The following is a 21,637-nucleotide window of genomic DNA, read 5'->3' as shown; positions in this document are numbered from 1 at the left end:
CTTCGTGCCGCCCGCCGTCCTCCCCCCGCCCTCGCCGTGCAGCGGAGGCTGCCGGCAGCTCCGGGCAGCGACCCGCCCCGCTCGGGAGCCGTGCCGGGGCCAGGTGCCCGGCCCGGCAGCGCCTCCCGGGACCGCCGCGCGGAGCGCGGCCCCGCCGGCAGCGGTGGGAGAGACGGGGAAGCCCCGGCGCCTGCGCCCCACCGCGCTCTGCGGAGGGGGCGGGGGGCAGAGCGAGGTGGCGGCCGGGACCGGCCTCAGGCGAGCCCCCTGCCCGCACTTGCGCGGCGGGGGCGGCGGCAGCGCGGGCGCGCTGCGGGCCGGGGGAGCGCCCGCCCCACGCCGCTGCCCTCGGCCCCGCACCAGCGCCGCCGGCCGCGGAAACCGCCCCGAAAGAGAGAGAGAACTTGTTCGTCCGTCCCCGCCTGCCTCCCCGCCGCCCGCGCATCCTCTCCCGCGGCGCATCCGCCCGCCCTCCGGGTCCTGCTCCCCCCGTACTCGGGGCCGGTCCGCTGGCTCCGGCTGGAACGTTTCCCCGCTGGCTGCCCTCGGAGGGGTTTAGTCGGTAGCGGTACACCGAGGAGAGGCTCCGTCCCTCAGGCATCCTGTCTCACCCTGCGGGGGAAGGGAGCTGGGTGGGGGCAAGCCAGGAAGGGAGGATCTCAGTGGCTCTCCTAAAATCTATCAGCAGGCTGCGAGGAGGGAAGAGTTTGGCACTTCGCAGCGAGGCTGGGCTTGTTTTCCCTAGCGGTGATGCCGCTGGACTGAGAGCGGCGCGGCCGCGCGAGTTAGGGGGACGGAGCCCCCCCCACCTCCTTCCAGCGCCCCCCAGACCCGGCGCAGCGCCTTCAGCCCCGGCGGCTCGTCCCTGCCGCCCCACTGTATGAGCGCTGCTCCGAGGACAGGGCGGCTCGGCGCCTGCTAGGGCTGCTCCCCGCCGCCCCCCGGACTTCTCCACCACCGACGAGGAGCGGCGCGCACCCCGCACCCGGAGAGTTGTCTCGGCGGGCTCCGTGCTATGGCGAGGCTGCGGAGAAGCAAACTAGCCGCCGGATTTCTATTACTTTTCCAGTGCCTGAGCGAGCGCTGCCAGCTCGCCGGCGGGGAGACGCCGAGGCAGAGCCGCGGTAAGGGAGGCCGGTACCTGCCGGGCGGGGCCGGCCCGGCTTCTCCGCGGAGCCCGGGGCAGCGCGGCCGGGGCGGGGTCGGGCCGGGGCCGGGGTCGGGGGCCGGGCCGGCTCCGCAGCCCCCCGCGGGGTGGACTCTGCCGGCCGCTCCACGGGCCGCGTACCCGGAGAGGGCAAACGCCGTTCGGGGCTGGCTACCCCTCCTCCCGAGAGAGGCCCGGGGTCCCGGGCTTCTCATCCTTCCCTACTGGCTTCTCCGGAAAGAGCTCTCTATGACTTCATTCCTTATTTTAACGAGAATTCGGGACTTTCCTCCTTTAATGAATCTGCCCCGCGATCACTGGGAGCCGGTGCTGTTCCCCTCCCCAGCCCCTCCGCGGGGTCCCCGGAGCCTCCTTCCCAGCCCTGTACGAGACGTGAGGGGCTCACTTCGAGAACCGGGAAGGGAGGGACGGAGCCCCCGGAGTTCCCGGGAGAGGCGCCCCGACAGCCTCCCCCTCCCGCCCTCCCGCGCTGGGGGCCCCCAGCTCTCCCGGCAGCGAGCCGTGGAGGGATGGCAAAGTTTCCCTGCAGATCCTGCCTGGGAGAGCTAGCGGGCACTCTCCTCCCCCGCGGAAGTCAGTAGCTTGCAGCCTTCCCTGGAAACTGGGTGTTGCGAGGAGAAAGATTAAGGAAGAAGCCCCAGGCGCTGTGGGACCTGTTCGTTAGGAGCGAGAGGCTCTGTTGACTAACTTTGCTTGCGAAGTGTCAGGGTCCTCCTGCCAGTCCTTCTGGAGACACCTGTTAATGCGTGACACACAGCACCTGTAGTGCTTTCTCTTGGGCCACTGTTTCCCACAGCATGGGGTTCCCTTTGGATCACTAAAGCCTTCTGTATCCTGCATTCCTGTGCTGTGGAGGGGAAAGCTGCTAAGGGAAATCTTTGCACATTTGCGGACAGTGAGAAAGGTCGTGGCGTTTGTGTGTCAGGGGACCTTTCTGCAGCAGATTCTGGTTTACAGGTATTTTCGAGAGCTGTGCCTGTGTAGTCGCAATACCAGCTAGATTATTAATAGATAGAACACGCCTACTGGCTTCCCTGGTGCAACAGAACTGCCCCTTCCTCCTTTCTTTAAGGTTTTGATACAAGTGTGAAAAGTTTTGTGGTCACTGTGTAACTGACCCGAACAAGAGAGGCTGGGTAGTTTTTTTAAATGTCCAGTGAGATTATGTGCTAGACAGAGCAGGAGTTTCCTGGGCAGGGGCCTACCACTGAGTTTTGGAATTGCTAAACGACGGGGTAGCTCAGCAGGTTGCTGGGGCTCACATGTCACTTGGAGCCAAAGGGAAAAGCCGGGAGGAGAGTTTTCATGTACTGCTGCAAACTCCATGTTGCTACACTCAGGGCTGTAGGCAACGAATGTTGGTATTTATTAATGTTAGTGATAAGGGAGGAAAAAAGGTGTAGTGGTGATATTAGAAAAAGAGAATTGCAATCTTGCGTGGTAGTGGACTGAACTCACAAAGTTTATGATCTTTCAGCCAATGTATCCAGCCAATAAGATGGTGACTAAATGAAGTATAATAATATATCAGTGGGCAAATAAACACCACAGATCACTGATTTCGGCTGTTAAATTGTAGTAGACATCAATTTCTGTACCAGGAGGTGCTAAATAGAAGGTTTACCAGTGGATTGCTTATTCATAAATCATTTAATAATGTCTTGTGTCTTCCTGAATGTGTTATGAAGTAGGAAGGGGTTAATAATCAGGCAAATATTATTTTGATATTTAATGCATTCTGAAGAAAATATAGCAAGTAGTTGTTTTCTTCAAGTAGCAAGATGGGCAATCTGAAGTCAATTTTGACATCTAGATGTTTATAACTTTGGCATATTTTCAATAGTTCTAGATTTAAAAAATCTATATCAGTACAGTAATAATTAAATATTTCAAAATCTGAGTTTTATTTCCTTTTTTGTTTGTTTGTTTGTAATACTGTATCTATTTGGGAAAAAAAAAAGGCAATGTTAGACTGTGTCCAACCAGTGAGAAGAGAAAAAATATGTAAAGCCAGAAATTCAACTTCAGGTTTTGTGAGACAAGATGAAAAAAGTGATGTTTCAAAGTTTTACTTTATTTAGCACCTACTGTATCCCTTTGGATCAGCTCAGATAAAACCTTTAAAGAATTAAATATTTGAGGTAGCTGCAAGTTCTTAAGGGGATGCTGCTTTTACCTTTTTTTCCCAAACACTCGGTGACAAACCCCCTTATTGAAAATGAATGGAATAACAGTATCAAGAAATGGAAACATATAGTAAACCGTGTCAGAGCTGGAGCCAGGGAGGATTTCTGAGGATGCTACCAAAGGGATACACTCTGATTTCAGCAGACGTGGGAAAAAAAATGCAAAGGAGTTTTTTGCCAGCTCATTAGAATTATCTTACCGCAGACAATCAAGTCGGACCAATTCAAGTGAAATAATTCTCTAGGCATGCCGGAACTTACCTGGTGCCCCCGGGGGTTTCTAAACGCGGACTTTGTGCCAGGCTGCGCTGGCCGGAGCGGGGCTGTCCCCGCCAGAGGGCGCAGCGGCGGCCCGGCTCCCTTTCAGCATCCATCCGTCCGTGTATCCATCCATCCATCCATCCATCCATCCATCCATCCATCCATCCATCCATCCATCCATCCATCCATCCACCCACCCACCCACCCACCCACCCCTGGGCCCGGGCAGAACTTCCCTTTTGGTGACAAAAATGCTAAAAATCCAGGATGGAGGTTCTTAAACGCAAGGTTTGTGTGTATGTGTGTTTTACAGTAGCTAGACTGAATATGACATTAATTAAGTGAAGTGAAACAGACTGTCTCTGGAAAGCTCACAAAACAATTAAGGCGTCCAGTTGTGTAAGTGAGGGCTCACTGTTGAAGTGCTGCCACAAAGTCTTGAAAGCGTTACATTCTTTTGCAAATGTCATCAGTCAGAATTGGGAGGTTGTTATTGTAATTTTTACTACAATATGTCAAAGTATGTTCCTGAGTCCTGATATAATTTATATTCATTGGACTTCTGCTGTCTCCAGACATCAGCATTCAGAGGAGGGGTAGAATTATTTTTATAGGATAAATTGCTATTAAGGAATGTTTATCTGCTGGAATAGTAACATTTTGATATTGCCTGAATTTTACTCTGTTAAAAAAAAAAATCTATAATTGAGAGAAAACTTTCATCACCATACTTTAGGACCTTTGGCTTTTATCTTGGAAGATAAAGTAGCAAAAGAAATGCAAGATTAGGCAACATGTATATCAGGTATATTTTCTCTGTTTGCATTTAAGTTGCGGTATTTTTTTTGTGGTTTTTTTTTGTTGTTTTTTTTTTTTTTTTTTTTTTGTACTTGATATGTAAAGAAGGACTATTGGGGTAGAGAATCATAGTGACATTTGAGAGCAATTCCTATTTGCACATCATATATATTTTACTAAGATTTCTCTCTAAAGTAGTCATCTCTTTTTCAACTTTCACACTACTTCTTCCTCTTTTTTTGTGCTTTTTGTCTTCGTCATTTCCTCTGAAAAAGTGGTTTGAAATACTGCTCGTAAATAGTGGATAAATTAGGACTATAGTGAGGTTGACTGAGGTGGTCTTAAATTCAGTTTTACAGAAACTCATTTCCACAGTAAGATCAATACTCATAGTTCATTGAAAGTTTAAAAATCCCTTGGGGAAAAAGTGTTTTTGTTTGGCTCTGAATATTCCTGTTCAGAGTTTATATCCTCATACAGGCACCTAAACTCCAGCAAATACTTGACTCAGATGTTAGGTTTTGTCTGACATGTAACTTGGAGCTGATGATAAATAACAGGGGAACTATCTCTCCATACTGTAAACAAATGTAGTCGAATGAAGAGAAGGTCTTTATAATTTGGGATAGTTTTTTGTCTAGTGAAAAATTTATTAACAACACATACAGGCTATTTAGAGCAAAATCTTGTGACATCCACTGCCTTACTGAATACCAGATTCCTCTAAAAAATGCAGTTCAGGAAGGCTGCTTCCTTTCAAGGAAGAGACTCCTGAGACCATGAAGGAGGTAGATCAAGAAATGCATGATGTCAGGCGATGAGAGACTTCCTGAGGAGAATAGTCACAGACTCTAGTATTTTTCGTTAAGGACTTTTTTTGGCAAATTTTGGTGGAGCAGTGCTGCAGGTCTCCACACCTGCACAGACCTCAGGAGATGGAGCTTTGGACCTGAAACTTGTGTTTCCTGCAGGACTGCTATGCAGTGGTACCTGGAAAGTTGCTGTGTTTTGAAGTATGCCAAATACAGTTATTACATGCTCTGTTGAATCCTACTGGTTTTTCTCCACAAAGGAGATAAAAATTTCATATTAAAATAAATAACAATAAAAGTATAATTTGACCCTGCTTTTTATAAAAGTCACCGTGGTTTCATTGGACTGTGTGAATTGCTGCACAGTTCTGCTGCTTGTAACTCTAAAAGCCCTGGAAAAAAGAAATCTCTGTAACATCCCCAGTTTCAAAACTTACCAAGGCTGCAGACTGTTAGTCTGAGAACACAGCTGGGGTCACTGGTATTTTGCATTCCCAGTGTGGTTTATGCTTCCTAAGAAGAAGGAATACCAATGGAATTTAAGGCGGCCCTGGTCAGTGTAATCTCTCCTGAGGACTCTGTAGAGAGGGAACAAAGGTAATTTGGTGGGAGCATTTACGATCCAGTACAAGGAAATGCTGCAAGCTTGCCAGCAGTGTGGAATTATATCCAACTTCTAGGTTTGATGAGGGCTGAGCTGGGAGTGTTAATGTGGTGCAATTGGCAGATGCTGTATTTACTAAACTGGAGAATTGCATAATCACAGCAGGAACAAGAAGAACCTATGAGTTTGCTTTCTATGGAGAAGTATGCAGAGAGGCCATGCTAAGTACACATGAGGATTGTTTTAGGTTGTGGCTTCTCACAAATGAGCATAAACGTTGCCCTAAAGTAACATCTGTGAGTGCTGGGTGCTGCGTCTCATCATGGAACACTTCCTCCGCTTTCTCCTCTTCTCTTTTTTTCATCCAACCAATAAACTGAACTTCAGTTAGCACTCCTTGCAGTCAACATTGAGCAATCAGTTGTGCTAAGTGTTTGGGTTTGAAAGAGCTTGTGTAACCTGTTCATGTCCCTCAACCAAAGGGCAGTGTGTTAGAGTGTGTTTCTGGGCTGGATTTGACCCAACCTTCTGAAACAGGCAAATGGAGCAGGTTGTGAGGCCAGATCCAGGGTCAGACATGGTGCTTGAGTTGAACACACAGTTTGAAAAGTAGCGTCTTGATAGGGTGATCCATCAAGAGAAATGTAAGGATTAATATGAAGATAGGTACAAGACATCACAAGAAGGACACCTGTGCTCTACTCAACCATGATAAGATGCCAAGAGTTATTTTCTTCAGTTTCAAGCACTGCACTTAAAGAAATATATGAAGTAATTGAGGACTGTCATGTGAAGAAAAAAGGTAAAGAAAACTGCTATAAAGAATAAAATTAAGAGATGACATGGTAACAATCTTAAGGTGTGTAAAAGGCTTCCACAGAGGAGGAGCTTGTCTTCAGCAGCAACTGATGACTGAAATTGCAGTAAAGCAGATTCCTATATGATAAGGCTAGAGGAACAGATTATCTATGAGTATTCTTCATCACTGAAACAGGTTAGATAAACATATGTCCAAAATGTCTTTCTGTCAAAAAAGGCAGCTGTTCTTGCCTTAGAGCAAATGGCTGGACAATGTGACCTTTCTAGGTGTCACCAAGCTATCTGGAATCATTCTGTGTGGATAGCTTTAAGTACACAGGAGCTCGCCTTGAACTCTGCAGCCAGATAAAATACAAGCATGAATTCCAGTGCTCACTTAGCTTGGGGCCTCTGTCTCTTATTTCCAATGATATACGTGGCTTTAATGTGATTTCAACATACACTTTCTGTGGCTGTAGACGAGTTAAGGACATTCAAAATTCTGCTGTAGTTAGTGTTCTTATGTCATGAAATAAAGCTTTTAAAATCAGATTTTGTTCTTACTTGTTTAAAACCTTTACCTTTTAATATGAACACTGTCTATGTTCCATTATAAGCAGATAATTTTTTTTTTTAGGATATTCTCATGGTGATTTTTTTGGTCTTTGGGCAGAATCACTTATCTCATGCCATTTTGTTCAGTGAACAATCCTTGACATGAACAGGAAGAGTTCCACAAAGGGAATATATAAACCTTTCCATTTAACCTTTCTCTGGCAGTGTTTCAAATATATGTTGTGTCAGAATTGATGCTAGGATCTCCATTCCTTTGCTTTACAGATGTAATTGAACTGTGTCAAAGGGCTGGTTATGTTTCAGGGATGCAATACCATTTATAGTATTTACTGCAGCTTTCCTTAACTGCTGTCATAGGGCACATTCTCTTGGAAGTTTCAGCTGCATTTAGTAGCAGAATAGGATGCAGTGGTTACCCAGTAATAAGCAGTTAGAGTTTTATTTAATTTTTTCTTCTATTCATGCATTACCCTTTTTTTCCCCCTTTAGTCGTAATTTGCAAACTGCATCTCTGCTGAATAATTGCATCTTCTCACAGGAGTTGCTAGTTGCTAGGCTAGTTGTAAAAGGCGGGTATCATCCATTGTAAATTCAGTGTTTTCTGAAGGGTTAAGGTTCATTCATCACTATGCAGATTCTTCTTTTCTGAGTCAGCAGCTGAATCAAAAATCCATTGGAAAATGTAGTCTTGGCCTCCATAGAGAACTGGGAGCTGGCATGAGTCTTTCTTGTGGTAGTTGCTCCATGATATTCTCCAGCTGCATGTTTCTGCTTTCCTGTGTGGGTTAAAAGGACTCTCCATTTGAATTTGCAAGCAAAACAGTGTGCATCTGCAATTCAACCTCAGCCCCCCGGGATAGAAACCCAAGGCCCTATGTAAGGAACTTCTTTCTGGCAAAACAGGTTTCAGAGTTCCTGGGTCCATCCTCTTTTGTCCCATGCTGCATCTCCTCCTTGCCCTTCCTGCTTGTGAAGAGATTGCTTCCTCCTCACTTGCACTGTTTCAGCAGCTGATGTGGCCATGCTCTAGGTCAGATGGACCAGACCTGCTCTTGTTAGTCAAGAGGGATTTAAAAAAGAGAGAGAAACAGAAACGACTACATTTCAGAAGAGGTAGTGGAGGTGAAAATAAAATTATAAGGAGGATGAATGTAATATTTTGAAACCTGTGAGCATCATAAATCCTCTTAAAACAATATAAAAACTCTGGAAAAGTGGAATAGCTGAATTCTGTTCAATACTACCAGGTGTTATGTAGGTTTAGTCAAAAAAAGCTCAAAGAAAAACTAGTTGAAATTGGAAAATTATGTCACAGTTGACATGCTCTTGTCAAGTATTTCACTGGCAAGTAACAAAACAAGTAGTTGTGAGATTGTTATTTTGATGATGATAAAATATCTCATTTCAAATGTTGCATTTGGACCTTTAACTTAGAATTTTTGTAATGTATATAAACACAATCAAAAAGCACGTTGATTCAAAGTTAATGTGTTTGTGTATTTACATGTTTTTATTTAATTTCCTACACCAAGCATTGACTATTCACTTTTAATCTGAATAAGATCAAAATTTTGATGAAGGTGGGAAATTAATTTTCTGGTCATCTCTAATTGAGACTTATTGCTGTTGAGAATTTGTCTAAGTAAGCCCTGTAAGAGCAGGCCATTTTATCTTGTAAAAAAGCTTACTTTCATTTGATGACAGAAAAGGTGAGAATGGCTGAACAGGCCAGTTGTCTTGATCATCCAGCTAGGGTTTGAGGGTTTTGTTTTTTTAACTTTATTGTATATTTCTCATTCAGGTTGCTTCTTTTTTAATAAGATATACATGAGGCAACAAAATTAAAAGAGCATATTTTTCAGATTGCAGCTGCTGTAAAGGTAATAGATTTATGTTTTACTTGCAGTGAAGGTATTTATGGACTAGAAGTTTAGCATTTGGTGTATTGCAGAAACCTGACCTCAATATCAACACAATTAATTACTGATTCCTATTTAAACTTATATATACACTGATCTAAATTGTAGTCTCAAATAAAATGGTTAACATGAATCACCAATGTAGATTGTCATCAGTTCTGGTTTCCATTTACTTTTTATTACGTCTGTTATTCATGTTCTTTTTAAAAAAGTTTTTATGAATTAAGAATGTGTAATGCAATGCTTTTTAGTTTATTATGCAAACTCTGAAAGATTTAATAACTGAAATGTACAGTTGTAAACTGTAGAAGTACACAGCTTTTCATGTTTACATTCAGCCACAGAAACCCAAAGGGTTCTTTCCCCTATCAAATATCATGCTAAGCAATAGCATAATTACTTTCAGTTTTGCTGATGTTAATGAATTTTTCCTTCCCAAACCTTTCCTGTAAGCTGTTGGAGACACTTCTATCTTTCCAATGCACAAATGATACAATAACAGTGGTAAGTTGTCCTAACAATTTCTTACCTAGGACAGCATAGCTAAGAAGGGATTACTTAGGTCAGCAAGTATTTTCTTGAGATGAGAAGAAGTTGTGTCGTGCAAGTCTGTTCCACACGCCCCCATGCACCACAGGCCATTGGTAATGTGCTTCACTATAACAACCTTTGGTAAAATTGCAGCAGACCCAAGTCATTGAGTTTGAGTTACTACAGTAGCAAAAAACTCCAAAATTGTAGCATCCTTTGTTTGAAGGCTTGTTGGTCTTTATCTGGTTTTGCTTAGCCTGGTATTTTTTTTCCATTTATTTTTTGACCTAATATACTTGGCTCTTTCAGCCCCTGGCTTTGCATGCACAATTACATGGACAATGATTGCAGAGTTGGTAACACTGGTTTTGATTCAATTCAGAGTCATTTTCTAGAACAACATTATTGACCTGCAAAATAACTCTTCTTAGAGAAAACTTGTCAATTTGAATGGAGGAAAGAAACCACCACTGTCTTTTATCAGCCTCTTGATCTCAACCCCATACGCCTGTAAAGCACCCTGAAAAAGTGTTCAAAAGGAGGAGGGATTATGCTCCACCTCAGCTGAGATGCCTGAGGACTGGCAGTTCTGCCGATTCATATTGTGTTGTACTGCAAGCTTGGATCCAGCCTGTGTTCTTAATTTTGTTTAGGTGCTCTGATGTTGAACCCCTGACTTTTGATTCCCATCACTTGTCAGCAAGCAATTTGTATGCTCTACTTCTCCACTCCTGTTTTCAGACCATACTTGTCTTACAGCTTGCTTGATTGTTCCCGGTATCATAGATATGTGTTTTATATTCATAGTTTTCTTATTCTTGGAAGACCTTGTAGAAGTCAGGTAATATTCTAGTTTTATGAATGAGAAGATGGTTTTAAAAGGTGACAACTTTGCTAGAATTAAAGATTCCTTGTTTATGTATCAAAGCATGAGTTGAATTTTTCTACAATAGCAGATCTTTTGAGTTTCCCCTTGTTTCTTCAAATTCAGGGGTGTAGTTTCTCTCTGCATTTTTATCCTTCAATTCTCTAATCTCAGACTTTAAATCCCAGTCAGACGTCTGATCAAGTAACCTGTCTCTCTGGAAAAAAATCCAGATTAGAGTTGACTGAAGATTCTGATTAGTGCAGAGACCACAAGGTTTAGTCTTGGACTGCTGTAGATTTTGCCTTTTCTGATACTCCTTCTTCACTCAGGCTTGCATCAGGAGAGTGTTTTTTTCCCTAAGCTGTTTATATAACACATCCCAAACTTCATCATTTTATAGTCTAGTGTGATAAGTTCTTTTCCTAAACACAAGCATGTCTGAAGGATAGACAAATAGAGAAATACTGTGTCAGATTTCTGCCTGTTGGCACTTTGACAGTTTGAAAAGTCTGTATCCAAATCTTTTTTGGTTTTGTCATTGAGTTCTTGGAGAGAAGAGAACGACAGTGTTCCACAAACTGTAAAATTATTTTTCCTGTAATTAAACTTTAAAAATAACAATCCAGAATCAGAAATTGCTAGTCAGAGGAAAGAATTCCAAAGCACTTGGGTTAAAACCCTGCTGACCAGAATGCTTTGATTGCTCAAAAAGTTTATCATCCTAAAAAAAACAATCATTGCAAGACATAAATTATTATTTTGCTTGATAAATATGATAGCAGCCTTTACTGGGACTGTATCTTCATGACCTTTTAAGGAGAAAGATTATTAACAAATGATCTATAACACATGTATGTATACACCATCCATGTATAATACTGTGCCTCTGGTGCTATAAATCATGTTGAAGTTTCCTGTAGAGTAAGTATCTTGCTGAAAACAGAACTGATAGATCAGCAGACTGGTGCTTTTCAGCATGTGCTGTTTTATCACTGATGGTGGGTTTTGTTTGTTCTGCAGAAATAGTGATAAGTTAAAAAAACCCTGTATTTTAAAAAGCTGTAATTCTTTTTTTGCAAAGTATATGTGTTTCCTTCTCCCACCTAATTTGAAAAGAAATTTACATTATCATTTAGGTAATAGATCTAATAGAGCCATCAGTTGGGGGGGAAAAAACCCAACAAAACAAGAGGAGAAAGCAACAAGAACAATAAAACCAGAAAGGTGGGGGGAAGGGGTTGGGGGGGGACAGCAAGAATGGGGGGAGGAAGTGGGAGGAGGAGCAGCCCACCAAAAAAAATAACAAACCAAACCTCAAACAGACTGCACACTTTGGAGCATTTGGAGTTGCATATCTAGGCTTCAGTTATGGAAAACTTCCCTTATTTAGAACTGTGCTTAAATGCTTGCTTAACAGTATCATTCTATGCAAATGGTGTCCTACAGATGAGTGGACTGAAAAGATGTAGATGTCTGAGATTTTCATCTGATCTTGGATTTTGGAATGTAGCTGACCCAGAAGTCCCAGTACATTTGCAACAGAGGCAGTAATTTTTGCAGCCTTGTTGCAGATCCTGAAATGGTTTGAAGGGAAAAGGATCTTTCAGCAGGCAGAAAAGACTGACCTCCATGTGTATTTGTAGTGGATAACAGCAGTGAGTAATCTCTTCTAATGCATGTTGCATTGTTCTTTAAGAGCTGGACACTGGGATTTTTTTTTCCTAATGTGATGTGGAAGACACATTTAGAAGATGCACAAACTAAATATTCACTTAGATTTTATGATCTCTCTCCAAGGGACTGAAATGTGGCCTGAGCTTGAGAAGCTATAAGCACACATGGCTCACATCAAATTTATGTGTAAACACTTATTCCATGCTGCTTCTTGAATGCAAATTTATGGTTTATTGTTCTGCTTTTTTACACAAAAACATTGCTGTTAGCTTCAAGGGATGACCCAGAGATGTTAGTGAATCACATTTTTGTCCCTAAGCATGTATAGATAATAAACTGAAGTTGAAGTCTTCAGGATAGGAAGTTATATCCAGCTTTATCTTCAGAAGTTTGCTCTAGTTAGATCAGATTGTAAAATAAAATTAGTTCTTTCAGCTTTAGCTTTGACCCTCCCATGCCTGTATTTGAATTTCATTATTTTATCCTATTCTGCTGTTTTATGGCACAGTCTATTGGGGCTGCATACCAAGCCAGCTTTCCCAGTGAGGCTTAAAAACTCTGTGGCCAGAGAGATTGTCTAGTGTTTGGTTATATTTTCTGGTGTCATAATTTTGTTTTATTGATAATCATAAATCCATTGTAGTTTTAACTTCATCTCTCTACCTGAGAGTCTGAGACAGTTACTAGTACAGTTATAGAGCCAGCCAGTTGTCCCTCTCTTTCCACTAATCTATTGTTTGGAGATCTAAGGAAATTTTTAAGTAGAATTCAAATATGTTTTGAGGTTTGCCATAAAGCAAGAGAAGGCAAAGAGAAGAGATTAAAGATTTAAAAGATTTAAATTTAAATTCAATATAAAAAGAAAAATAGTTGCTGCCCTTGCAAGCCTCAATTTGGCACAGCACTTGAAAATGTGACTGAAGCATGTGCTTAAAGAGAAGTGCATATGTAAAGCCTTCACCAAAATGACTTGTGCTAGAACATGCTGGTAGGTGTTGCTAAAATGTTTGTAGGGCTTTTGTATGTAGAATTTAATTTAGGGAAAAAGAAAGCGGTTATATTCTACCCTTACATGCTTCAACACAGCCACAGTTTACTCCTAAAAGAACAGCTTGAGCCAGTTTGTAATGAGTCTTCAGCCCACAAAGCCTTGCCTCTAATTCTGTAGTGTGCTCAGCAGTGCTCAGTGCATGTGAAGTCTTGCAGTGTGGGATTTTGGTCACAGGACAGCTTGATGCAACTTTCCCACAGGCAGTGAGCATGGCTTGTGTGCTCCCAGGAAGAGAATGAATGAATGGGGGGATTTTTACCTCGTTGTTGAAAACCTACTCCATACCTCAGAGTTGTTCATTATACTCTTTGAAGGCATTTGGGATTTGGAGGCTGAAAGGTTCTGGGTGCCTGTTTCTTTGTTGTGTTTTTATTTGTATTATTTATTTATATGATAATTTAATTTGCTTATATCTAAGGGTAAAGAAAGTGCATTTGGTTTTAGAGTGCTTGAGACTCTTGAAATGGGAAAAAGAGAAGCAAGCAGAGGAGTCCATGAGTTGACTGAGAGCTATAAGACTATTTGCTGGGCAGGAATGAAAGACCTGATTCAGTTCTCTCTATACATTTTAGCAGCCGTACTAATTCTGTGGGGCTATTCAGCCTGGAATTCTGGGGAGAGAGATCAAAACATCCGTGTGAATTAAAAAAAATAGGTTACTTTGAGGACAAATATTCTGCTTCTGTGATTTAAATCTGTTGGGAGCCAGAGAGTGAAGATAGGAAAAGATATATTCAGAAGCTCTGTAGAACTCTATAGAGAAGCTGTGTCCATTTAGAGGAAAACGCTGCATTTGCTATTCTAATTTGGTTTCTTTTTCAGTATTAAAAAGTAATTATTAAAAAATAAAATTAAAAAAAGGTACCTTCTCTGATTCTGTTCTCTTGAAAATCACAGAAAGGAAGAAGGAAGTGCCTGTTGCACAGTTTTAGGAATGTTACTAACTTCTAAATTATATAGGACAGGTAAACTGGGAAGGAAAGCTTCCCAACTTTTATGTCCCTGCCAGGTGACTGCTATTATCAATGGCTGCCTTGTAAAAAAAAATACATGAGGAATGAAAAGACTTTTTGTCTGGGTTTTCTGGGCTATGCTTCTAGGCATTCAGGAGCTTCCTTTTTCATCACAGAACACCTGTTTCAGCCAGGCATCGCAGGATGGGGGGAGCAAAGGCCAGGAAGGCAAAGTGGGACCCTTCTGGTCTGTGGCATTTCTTCAAAGGTCTAGCTGTTTCCATGTTCAGTAATCATGTTTTCTGAGGGGAAATGAGGAAAAAAAAAATGAATAATAGTGATAAAGAAAACTACAGGCTGTTTGCTTGGCCCTATGGTAATTTCCTGTATCGTTCCAGCTGTACTGTGGCAATAGGGGTTTAGCTTGTAACTTGACAGAGTAGCCTCTGACCATCCTTGAGGCAGTAAATCCCAGCAGAAAGCACTAAGTTATAACCCAAAGTAATGCTTCATTAAACATGGGATGCTGAATTTAAAACCTGTTCTATTCTCCTTGCACATCCCTCTGCAGTTGTGGGCTGTATTTCCTTAACTTGTTAACTGACATGGTGTATCACTTACCTTTGTTTGCTGAGGCAAATTGCTCCAGCCTTCAACATTCCCAGGAATCCTAAAACATGCTTCTGATCAGAAGTGCCCATCTCCCTCAAGTTGCTCTTTTTATCAGTAACTAGGAATCTCTGCTCTTACTTACTTTGGGATTTTGATACCCACCTGCCAAGGGAAGTTCATTGACCTATACCTATTCCTGCTGTTTATATTCATCCAGCCAGCTGGCATCTGATGGCCATTCATTGTGCATACTCAATGAAAACTTCCATGTGCATTTCATGATTTAAAATCATGTCATGTGCTTTTTCTCCCTCCCATCTCTCTTGGTATTTATGCTGTAATATATTTTACTTTCCATTTGTGGATTTAGAATGGATGGATTTGAATTTTAAATACCTGTTTATAATGTTTTCCATAGGTTTCATCATCACCATTTATTAAAGTTGTTTTTAAAGACTGATGAATTTAGTGATAAAACTGCCGCATCTAATATCTGTTATTATTTCTTTTCATTTTACCAAAGGAGCACCCTAGTATTGAATGACTTGCCAAGATCACACACAAGAAATTTAGTGTAGAAACAAGAAAAAAATCCCAGTTTTAATTTGTGTTTTCATGTTTTACCTTCAAAGCAGACACCGTATGCTTTGTAGTGATGGAACTACGAACTTAAAATTGAATATACAAGAGCTACTCACTAGAACGCAAGCCAATAGCATCTTCACAATTTCTGTCAGAACTCCACCATCCGCCAAGAGCTCTTGAACTTCCATTTAAATATTTGGCAGTCCAAGACTGGTTTGTTACTCTCCCTGTTGCTGCAAAATGGCATTCAAGCTTACTGCTGAGTAGAGCTGCAGTCTCTTAAATTAGGGAATCTGTTTTGCTTCCAGGAGAATAGTAACATATGCTTTAAAGGAAAAAAAAAAAACCTCAAACAAATCAACTGCAAAAACAAAAACAACACCAAAAAATACACCAAAAGAATTTAGCCAAAAAAAAAAAAAAGGCTTCTGCTCTGTGCTCTGGCTGAAGTTATTAATGTAGTTATGGATTGTATTTACTTGTCGTTTTAGATTTTTAAACACTTTTCTGCAATTCTCTTCTCCTTTTTCTCTTCTTTTGACTTTTTAATTTTTCCTTCAAATGCTCTGAGCAAGAAGTAGAAATGGAAGTTATATGAGGCCAAAGGAACAGGCAGAGACCCCCACTGTCCTGGAGTAAAGGTTTGGCAGGGAAGTGGAGGCCTGGAAGGGTCTAGGTTTACAGTCAGCATCTCTTTTATTGATTTGAAGAATATAATGAGGGTCCTACAAATCTTAGAAGAAATCTGGAGAAATGTCACAGCCCAGGGATAGTTACATATACCAAGACCTTTTTTCAAATGCTGCCCTCAGATGCTGTTCAGTAAGAGCATGAGGTCCTTTGCCTCAGTGTGCAAAGGGAAAAGAAAAATCATGTGACTCCTTAATATTTCTTGTGGCCTACATATAAAACATACCTGGTCTTTTCCTAAATTACACTACAGAGTCACAGGCAGCAAAAATGACTTAATACTGTAGCAGAGCTTGGTTTTGGGACCTACCAGCAGCAGAGGTACTCCAAAATTTAAGCTCTGGTTTTAGAAAACTCCCATATTCTTTAGGATGTGGAATCCAGCATGATTTTTGAGATTATTTCCTTGATGGAAAGATTGTAGAGGGTGTAGTTTAGAAATAGAATCACAGAATCCTTCATCACCTCAGTTTACCTTGAAAAAGATATGCCAAGTCACCAAAGAGCTGTTCCCAAATAAATGATGGCCAAGAAAAGGCAGCCAAATGTGATCTGTTAATTTTCTTCTGCAATAAATGCATCTAAGCATTTAATCTAATATAAAGACCTCTTGTGATATAAAATTAATGACCTGCATGATTTATTTTTTAAGGTCTGCTATAAATTAGAGGCATCAGTTGGATGTTTTGGGTTTGTTTTTTCTTTTTTTTTAAGAACAGTTATCTGGTTTGGAAGTTTAATCAAGCCATTGAGTACAATTGTTGTCTCATTTCTGAAAGATATACAATTGCATTAATATTTAGAGCAGATTTTTAGGAAAAAAATTATGTTAAAAGTTTTCTAATCCTTTACTTAATAACCTCCATGAGACATGTGCTCCATTTAGCTTGGAATGTCTGGTTTTACAACAACCACAATACATTTGGAATGCTCTCCACAAAATTGAAAATATGCAACTTTAATGAATAAGATGAATATAACTTACAGTTAGGCCACGCAGTTCTGCAACTGTTACTGTACAGTTCCCTAAGTGCTTAATCTTGGGCATTTACCACTGACGTCAGTGGGAACTAAGTGCCCAAAATCTCCTTAAGCACTTCTAGATGTGTGGTATGCAAGGTTATATTTTGCATTTAGTTTATTTTTGCATGCATTTATTTTCTATTTAATTTCAAAACAATGCCAGGTTTGGGAGTTTTTGCAGCTTAGCAAGCAATTCACTTGGTAGCAAATTGAATTTCAGCCATTTAGCCTTTGAAATCAAAATAGTAAAGATAATAGACAGTCTTGGGACCAAGAGCTCAACAGGACTTTTGAGTATGTGTTTCTTGAAGAACATTTCCCATTGGTTCCTGAAGAGCTCAGCTCTGCTGGTCTGGGAAGCACAGAGCTCCATGTACAAGAGGTTGCCAGGTCTTATGATCTCCTTCAACTGCTAAATAATTTTTAAAGAAATGTAAACTGTCCCAGCTGTGTAGGAAGGATGCAAAATAAATTAGAAATATTTAGAAGGAGCTGTGGGATATTGTGAATTTACATATTGAAAATACTTGTGAACCCATTTTTACATTCAGTATGTAACCTCTTATAAAAATGGAACGATAGGAGGGTGTTTGTAGGTACTTCTATCACAGAATCACAGAATATTCTGAGTTGCAAGGGGCCCACAAGGATCACCAAGTCCAGCTCTTAAGTGAACGGCCCATACAGGGGTTGAATCCACAGCCTTGTCATTATTAGCACCAGGCTCTGACCAACTGAGCTAAATATGCATATGTGTAAATATTGTCATATCTAAAGATAAGGCTGCACATCAGTTATACAGTAAATTTTCTTTGTTTTCATTCCTTATTTGCATATTCCTACATTGATTTTCACAGTTTTTATAATAAAATTACTTTGAATATTTGGTATTCTTACTTCCCAGAGGTGCCATTCCTTTTACTATTCTCAGAGCATATTCCACTCCAAGTTCTTCTTTTATTTATTGATAGAATGTCATGTATTAAGGAAATACAATCTTCTTTAACCTAGCTTAATTACTGTTTTCACTATTTTGTCATCTTTTTAATACTCAGTACTAATCAAAATCATAATTCAATAAAATGCAAAGAGCATCTAGTAATTATCTTTTCTCGATGTTTACTTTTACTTTTCCACTTTTGACTTCTATTAGTAACTCATAGTACCTCGTAGTCATTCAAATAAAGTGACTGCCTAGGGACATCAGGGTTCTTCTGACTGGTTTTTGCTAGTCTTTGTAAAAGCAATTTCACATGTTGATGATCATTGTGCACAGCTATATTTATGGATGTTAGTCTAAATTTGCTTTCCTTACTCTGGCAAAAATCCTCGTGGCTTCCGTAGTAGTTGCCTGTAAAGGCTTATACCTGTCCCTGATGGAGAAGCCTGGAGTCCCAAGGGGATGAAGGCACATGAAGCTCACAGAATGCTCCAGCCTGGGAGGATGATGAGCCTGGTCACCCAGGTGTGACACAGCTCTTGGAGGGTGGGTGTCTTCTTCTCTCCCTGAGTCTGTGGCATAGTGAAGTGAGGCCTTCCAAGGTTGTTAAACCTGGAGGCTAAAACTCATGTTGAAACAAAAGCAAAATCATGTGATATCAATACTGTAGCAGGTATTTACTGCTTCAAAACTCTCCATGGGCTGCAGGATCAAATTTCAAGGGGGAGAATCCCCTACTTGCTTATACATCTAATTAGTTTCCCTGTAGCAGGTGGATATTTTTTGTGTTTGGCATGAGTTATATGCTTATCATATAAAAGAAAATAGAGGAATAAGCTTAAATTGAAACAAGATTTTTGGGGTTTACTACTCTTAAAATACTGTTCTTTTATTTGGGGAAGCAGGAACTGAAGAGATTGGGAAAGCCTAATGACTTTTCTTATATAGACCTCATTGGCAGATATGCCTATGTAATTTCCTGCTCTTGAGAGTTTTATGACCTCTTCAGCCCTGACTTGCTGTCTTTTACTGCAGCCTTCCATCTGCTGAAGAGAATGAATCTTGCAAGAAATAGTTGTAAGAAGAGAAGGAGCTTTGTTGCTCTCCCTTAGCAAACTATTACCAGCTTCCTCAAGATTCTTCATTAGGACACCTGAAGTGGTACATTTTTTAAGAGGGTTTAATTATAGGTCTAGTGAAATGTGAATAAAGAAAGAACTCAGCAGGCCAACAGATGTTGAAGCAAATTATACAAAGTGCTGTTGAAAGAGTAGCCTTTGAAAACATACATACTCAAAGATCTGTTATAATTTATCCAATAGTTAGAGCAAAGAAATTCCCTACCATTTTTATCTCATAATGATAATGGAAATCAAAAACATTCTCAACTGAATATCAGTCCAGGCTCAATTTTAATAGGTGGGTTGCTTGTTTTGCAGATGGTTTTGTAAGAAACATGTTTTGTTGGTTTTTGTTTTGCTTTTAAAGATGACTGCATCATGAAAATATCTTCCTTCTGGGGAAGAAAAAGAAGCTTTTAACTTTTTATCCTTTGATTTTCAGTGTTTCTTCCTAGCAAAAGAAAAAAAAATCTGTTTTTTAAGTTTGATAGTATGTGACATTTTGCCGTGTATTTCATTTGTCAAAATGAGAAAAACAGTGATACAGGCAATTATACCCAAGCTTTAGACATTTTGAAACAATTATTTTTAAATTTCAGTTATATACTTCAGTGATTTTTCCTTTTTTTTTTTTTAATATCTAGGTGACTTAAGTAAGGGAAGATTATTTCTTTACTGTTTAGTGAAAAGAGATTGTGGTAGATCTTCTTTTACTTTTCTTCCCAAAGGCATATGTTATGTATCCCATAGAAATTGGTAGTTCAAATAGGGAAAATGGTTAACTAACAGAAGAACTGTAATGGACATGGCAAGACTCTGGGAAGAAGAAAGGAGAAGCAGCTTCTATCCAAGCAAACAGAGATTCTCCTAAATTGGCTTTGGGAACTAGTCTTCTTTAGTATTTCCATAATAAAATTGTCATTAAAATGGGAGTATGCTAGTAAATTCTGCTCTTGTGCTGATGATTCCTTTTAATCCATGTCAGAGGAGGACTAGGAATTCCTGTAAAAAAATAATGAGATGGCAAAGTATGAAAAAGGCATGAAATATAGTCAAAATTCTCACATTTGTTGATTGAAACTGAAAAAAAACCAAACAAACAAACAAAAAAAACCAAACAAAAAAAAGAAACAAAATCCTTATTATCTTGCTCCTTACTGGAGAAAAGACTGTACCATAAAAATGTGTTGTAGATGTGGAAAAAGTGGCTGTGCTACTAAAAGACATGAGAAGCATCTTTTTCAGAAGTGGGAAAGTATGCTGATGTAACTGAGCATAGAATATTTCATAAAGTTCTGATCATCCATTTGCTATAAAAACGCATTCAAATTGCAAAAGGTGCAGAGGAAGCCTATTTGGGATGAATAGGATGAACAATTCTATGTGAGGTAAGATAAATTTCTTCAGTTTCACAAAATAAAGTCTGGAAGAAGTCATAATATCTTTCTGTAAATATATTTCAGGAGAAAAAACAGAGAAGAGGAGATATTTGAGGTAAAAATCAAATAGATATATATTGGCCATGAATAAATTTATGCAAATACAAAGATCAGTAACCAGCAGAGAAGGGGGGTTCTAAATGTGGTTCCCTTTCAAAGTCAAAGAGATTTCTAGTGAGTGCACACCTAAACTTTATGGAATAGTTTATAGAGGATACACATCTGCAGGGTACTGCTGTCCTAAATCTGGTGTTACTGCTACATAACTTCACCTGCTCCTTTTGAGTCCTGTAGTGCAGTACTGCAGAGGAAAGTGTTTTGTTCATCTTGGGAGGTAATAAATGAGTCCTTCAACACTGTTCAGTCAATGTTCCAGAGATAAACACCTTCAGGAGCAGAACGAGGGAAGGGTGTTGCCCAAAGTGTGTGATTGGAGATGTAAGAGAAGTAGACATGTTCACAGGCAATCCACTTTTTTTGCATGTTCTGGCCTTGCAATTTCCTTTTTGCTGTAATCTGAAAAGACACTTAAATCGTGTGTGCTAGACTCTAAAACAAGTGCCACAGATTCTGCTGCCTGGAGAGCATCCCAGTGGGCCTCTGTCCAGGAGACTTGGCTTGCAGTTTCACTGACAGTGCTGTCTGTGGTCATGGGTTATATCATAACTTTGCTGTTTCTGCTCCAGATCTCCCAGAGAGAGTGGTTTCTTAGCATCACAGTTGCGTGTCTAACCTGCTGGCTTCTGCTCAGCCTCTGTGGCATGATTGTTTATCTACAGATTTCACTCAAGGTTTCCCCACAATGAGCTTATGATAGGTGCTTATATAACCCTGCACTACTTTGCACTCTGTTCAAACCTTGCAGCATGAATGTCAAGAGGATGACTGGTCATTGAGTTTTAAAACTACTGTGGCCCCTGGGTAGTGGAGGATTGAAAATGAAGCGTCATAGCACTGTGTTTGAGTCTTTCAAGCATTCCCCTGAAGGGATACAGGTATGCCACGCACATCAGAAAACCTGTTCCCTA

At 40.7% G+C, this 21,637-nt stretch overlaps 1 protein-coding gene across 1 annotated transcript in view; it reads left to right on the top strand.

Moving 5' to 3' along the window:
- The first annotated feature begins 428 nt into the window (after nucleotides 1–428).
- PLXDC2 (plexin domain containing 2) overlaps nucleotides 429–21,637 on the top strand; it is a 249,126-nt gene continuing 227,917 nt past the window's right edge. The window contains exon 1 of the mRNA XM_038128625.1: nucleotides 429–1,124. Coding sequence (XP_037984553.1) covers nucleotides 1,016–1,124 — 109 coding nt within the window. The 5' untranslated portion in view covers nucleotides 429–1,015. The remainder of the gene's footprint in view (nucleotides 1,125–21,637) is intronic.

This window comes from Motacilla alba, chromosome 2, assembly GCF_015832195.1.
Source record: "Motacilla alba alba isolate MOTALB_02 chromosome 2, Motacilla_alba_V1.0_pri, whole genome shotgun sequence".
Classification (NCBI taxonomy): domain Eukaryota; kingdom Metazoa; phylum Chordata; class Aves; order Passeriformes; family Motacillidae; genus Motacilla; species Motacilla alba.
The sequence above is the reverse complement of the archived record's forward strand: the minus strand, read 5'-3'. Positions and strand labels throughout refer to the sequence as shown.